The sequence below is a fragment of the Artemia sp. Qi Xiang Cuo genome, chromosome 2 (assembly GCF_049724085.1).
Source record: "Artemia sp. Qi Xiang Cuo chromosome 2, ASM4972408v1, whole genome shotgun sequence".
Taxonomy (NCBI): domain Eukaryota; kingdom Metazoa; phylum Arthropoda; class Branchiopoda; order Anostraca; family Artemiidae; genus Artemia; species Artemia sp. Qi Xiang Cuo.
This window is the reverse complement of record NC_142795.1, coordinates 58,576,425-58,581,901: the sequence shown is the minus strand read 5'-3', so window position 1 is coordinate 58,581,901 and position 5,477 is coordinate 58,576,425. Positions and strand designations below refer to the sequence as shown.

Genomic DNA, 5,477 nt, shown 5'->3' with positions numbered 1-5,477 from the left:
AAGGTAAGAATAGCAGTTAAGTTAAAGCATGTGATCTTCTTTTTGTGAAATTAAGGGCGAAACCTCCCCTTTTGGCAAAGAAAAAGCGTTTTCCACATCAAAACACAATACAAGGTCATCCGAACCCCTGTCCCTATCTTTTTCTTAATTGCTTTCTACTTTTCTTTTCACGTGTTTTGCATATAAGGTTTTGACCTCCTAGGATAATTCAGTACAATTTCTTTCCAGACACTTTTTTATCTTCGCTTTAAGAAAATCAGCAGCTTTCAGCAAAACGGACCATGCTATAGTCCTGTATGTGATTCGGCAAAACCGCTTTAAAGAAATCGGGAAATCTGAGATTTGGCAATGGAGAACTGCAAAATACAGACAGTAAAGACATCTTACAGCAATATCAATTAATCAATTCGAAAAAGAATTTTTTACACAAGGTGGCGTTTGTAACTCAGTTTCGCCAAAAATTGCTACTTCCAGCATAATCGCTTTCTGGCGACACAATGTTGGCATTCCATCTGTCGTTAATTGGTTTCACCATGCAAACTATTTGGTCAAGAACGATTTTACGTTTCAGCAAATCAGAAAGTTCTTAAGGAACTTTAGAGACAATAGCCGTAGTGTGGGTATCCATACTATCAATTCAGGGTAGTGTGGGTATCCATACTATCAAGGAAAATTCAGCTGATAATTGTCAAGTTTCCCTGAAATACCAATAGCCAATTATTGCAACTCATTAAGCTTTGCAATAAAGAAGAATTAGCTGTGGGAGGGACAGCTTGTTGCTGCGAAGTATTTAATCTTAGGCTCTGAGAAACATGAAAGAGGCTACTGCTCAATCCTTCATCCCTTACTTTTTACATTCAAGTTGAATATTCGTATAAAAATTCTTTGAGAGCAATAACCATCCCTGGAAAAATGCACCGCCTCAATTTATTTAATTGCAAGGAAAGGGACTGAAATATCAAAAATTAATTATAGGGTTGTTGTTTCCGTAGTTCTCAAGAGGACTTTTTCAAATTCTTCACCGGGAAATTTTCTGGCGGTGCTTATAATGCCCCCCGCACTTTTTGTGCCCGTATTTAATGTTACTCAGAAAAATTTTGCCTGGAATACAAACAGCGCTATCACCTTGTAGCACTCATAGTTTAAGCTTAGTCTATAAGAATCGTAAGACTCAAGAGGGGTCTTGGATGATTTTTTTCTAATTTGTTTGAACTTTGTGCATCTGTATGGAGGAATGTGAGGTGCTACTGTCTTTGAAGTTGGAAAACTCAATAAAAACAATCCGATTATTTTATATTGATTGAATGTCTCAGAATTATCGCTTCATGTCGTTTTGGCACCCTTCAGCTAGTTCTGCGTTCCAACATAGCAGAAAACACGACTTTGCTGCAGCACAATGTTTTAAATACTTTAAAAGGACACTAGAGTTTTTAATTTTCGTTTGAGTGATTTTCAAAGGCAAATGTTTTGGCCACAATGACCCTGGGGAAAATAAAAGCAAATAAACAAACACAGATCAGCGATATTCCTTCTAAAAAAACAACAAATTCATCATTTTTGTAGATAGATACAGGGAAACTCAGATAAAGCATTTTCTGTATTTTAGACTTGATGGTGTAATTTATAAAGATCATTTAACCTTTTACGGGTGTTTTGCCTTTTTTTTCAAAAAAAGAGCAAATATTGTCAGGATTATAACTTTTGATAGATATCTTTAACCTTGATAGTTCTTAAATATTCAGAATATCGATAAAAAGATGATTCTTTTGATATGTACATCGTTATCAAAATACCCTTTAACAGTTTTGTTTATTGTTAGCCTATTTTGCTATTTACCACTTAATAAATTGCTATCTATGGATAATATTGTCTCAAATTGTATCTTAAAGTCCACAATCACGATGAAAACACAATCACAATCATTGATATTTACATCGTCATCAAAATCACATTTTTTAGACTTTTGGGTTTTCATATACGAGGCTCCCACAACGTCAATAAAGTTAATGACTCTGTCCACAAATTTAGTAAATCGTTTTCCTTTTATACCTTTGTTCACTTTATTGCTGTCGCAAGAAAGTTGAACTTTTTCAAGAAAGTCGGCGAAGTTCAGCCAATAGCAGAGACGTGTGAAAAATGTCAAATAAAGCAAATACCATTAAGGTTCTACATATACGATACTGTACTGATAGATATCAGTTCTAGTGTTGGGCGATATTTCGATTTTTCAATATATCGATATATCGATATTTTCACTTTCGATATTCGATATATCGATATCGATATTTCGGAACTATTTTTGGCTCCGATACACTCTTGTTTTTGCCAAAGTTAAATAATGAAAATCGTAGTTAAAGAGTATTTTGCATCATTTTTTTATAAAAACTTCGAATAATACAACATTGAACAATGAAAAAACCAACTTTGATTATATGAAAGAATATCACGAAAACCCAGACATGAAACTACTTGGGATCAAGAAAAAAACGCGGCTATATTTGGCTATTCAAAAACAGCAACATGTCAATGTTTTTCCCAGAGAGTCGGTTTTGCCGCTCGGTGATCAACTGACCGGCCTTGGAAAAAACTCTCTCAGAAGGGACACTGGTGGTGGGCACAGACATAAATTTCATGGCAACCCCGTACAGATATTTCTGAGAGCCCATGTTGCGAGAATTCCACTACTTGAGTGGATCCGTTTTTCTTGGAACTACAGATTCCCTGTTAAAAAGCTGCAGAGCCATGATAGACTCGGCTGCTGTCGAACCATGTCCTGAGTTGACTACCAGAACTTCGTCATGTGAGCCCCACAAACTGACATGAGCCTGTCGATGCTGTCTCGCGGGGTTTGTGACGGTACTTGTACCTGCTGCTACGGATTCAGCAGACAGCAAGGTCAAATCCATCTCTCTTGCTCTTTTGCCCTCAACCGAGACAAGAACGTCAGGGGAAATATACATTTTCTTGAAACGCGGATCAAGGTATGTGGCAATCGTCACGGGTGTGACCTGACGAGGCTTATAAACCTAGCTTGCATTTTCTCCATCAAAGCCTTGTGGAGGTCCTCGGCGACATTTGAAAATCCACCACAATCCACCTGAACAAGGTGGCGTCTCAAAATCATGGATAAAGGCAGGACTTTTGAGATGGAGGGATAGCTTTCAGAAGAGAGCTCGATTGTGACCTCGTCAAAAGGTGTAAGTACCGCGATCACGTTTGAAATAACATCCCACTCACTTTCAGTGAGTAGTAGATCTACTTTACCGAGAAGCACAAGCAAACTTGGTACCGACTCTTTCAAATCTTGTAGACTACGCAACACAGTGAGAGGCGATTTCCGTCTAGTGGTCACATCAGGTATCAGTTTTTTGGGGCAAACATTGTCAATAGAGATCTGAACCTGGCGCAGCTTGTCGGCAGCTACAACACTACGTCTGAAAAAGCTGACTATGTTCCTAGTTTTTTGGACAAGAGGTGACAAGTCAGCAGTATCATCAATAGCACGCCTCACAATCAAATTCAGAGTATATGCGAAGCACGAAACATGTCTCCAGCCTTTACCTACAGCAGATGCAGCATCCTTTACAGCCCGTACCACATTTGCTCCATTATCGGTAACTACAGCTACAGCCTTTTCCTTAATCCCCCACTCAGTGGCAATTTTCAGAAGATGAGCTGTGATAGCATCAGCAGTATGTCTTTCTTCAATTTTCGCAGTAGTAAGCACGTTGCTGCAGAGGCAGCCTTTCTCATCAATGTAATGTACAGTGACAGCCATGAAACCCTCAGTTACCTGGGAGGTCCATATATCTGTGGTAAGGGACTCCTGTCCTACTGTTTTTTAGCACCTCCTGCAGTTTCAATTCCTCTACAACATAGATTTCAGGGAGAAGATCTCTTGTCACTTTAGCTCGGGATGGCAAAGTATAATTAGGGTCAAGGCCCTGCACCAGATCAATAAACCCAGGATTTGAAACAACAGAGAGGGGTTGCATATCATTTGCAATGAATTTCACAACCAGTTTGTTCATTTATACAGTTTTAGGGTGCTTTGCACTGTACTTGGTCTGTAGCAACGAGTCAATTCTCGGCTGCTTTGCACTTGGTGTTCCTGAGTCAGTCTGGTCACTTCTATCACGGGTAACTTGGGTAGGGTCACTAGCTTGACTCAAAGGTCTGGTTGAGTTTTGGCTATGTGATGGGACAATTTGACTTGAATCATGTTAATCATCAGATGGATACGAATCAGAATCAGGGTTAACACTGGCACCCCCGGCCGATGTACTTCCTTTTATGCTTTGGTATTGTTTTTTGTGGTTTGTCTTGAGATGAGCATTAAGGTTGGTGGTATTTCCAGAGGTAGCAACACTTTTTTGCATATTTTGCATAGTGCTGACTTATCCGATACTTTTGTAAAATATTCCCACAAAGGACTTGGCATTTTTCAAAAACTGGTAGAGACCTGGACCTGCAATATATTAAACATTCAGAGGCAAATAGAATCCAATGGAACTGATTTTGTTATATAAAGGGGTAGTACCAACCAGCAAATAATGGACCAATTGTGGGGATTCGATTTGGCATATAGGGTTGGATTTCGCTATGTACTCTAAATCAATAAGCAAAAGAAAATGAGGAAAAATTACAGTATATTATCAGCTAAATTTCTAAATATCAATGATTTGGCAAAATATCATATTTTGCCAATCTGTTTTACAGAAATGTTATCTACTAGTCCAACAGCCATGTAGCAAGACAATACTCTGATATTAATGAGATTTCAAAGTCAAGACAGTGTTACCGCCTAGAGCCTAGGCGGTAGAGTCTAGGCTAGACGAGTTGTCGGACACGCATCTGCCTAAAGAATAATCAAATCAACCGAGCACAACCTGGAGAGGCTGTGACACTATTTAATTACCAAAGGAAAAAATCATCAGACTCATTCTTCCTGACTGAGCATAGAAACAGCATAAAAACAGGACACACAAACAGGCAACAGTACAGAACCCTTTAGTGCACTTCTACATTTTTGAAAACGCCCTCTGACTTACCCATTACATACTTCATACCAGCTTCATCACAGGGACCTATGCAACCTCGGACTGTTTAAACAAGAAACTAGTGTCGTGGTAATAGAAGTTTGAATCTAACCTTCAAAGAGTAATTTAAGCCTCCTAACCCTGTGTGACAAAGGGAGGTTGTTAATTTCCGTTGAAGACCTAAAATTATAGTCTAAAAGCTTGATTAATACTTTTTATCACCAACGTACGAGGCTATACCAGTCTGAGGTTGCATATTTACCTAGCATAGGTTCCCTGTACCTGACTTAAACCCTGATTTTTACGAGGTGGGCTGAGAAATTCTACTTCTACACTTACCCAGCTGGGAATCAATAAAAGTATTTGGGGTTATGGGGCTATAAGCCCCATAACCATCATTGTCACATCATCATTGTCACAATGATGATTTAATTAATA

At 38.7% G+C, this 5,477-nt stretch overlaps 1 protein-coding gene across 1 annotated transcript; it reads right to left on the bottom strand.

Moving 5' to 3' along the window:
* Positions 1–2,995: 2,995 nt before the first annotated feature.
* Positions 2,996–3,778, bottom strand: LOC148955436 (E3 SUMO-protein ligase ZBED1-like). The gene has a single exon (XM_089107353.1). The coding sequence runs from the start codon at positions 3,776–3,778 to the stop codon at positions 2,996–2,998; it is 783 nt and encodes a 260-aa protein (XP_088963479.1).
* Between the last annotated feature and the right edge of the window lie 1,699 nt (positions 3,779–5,477).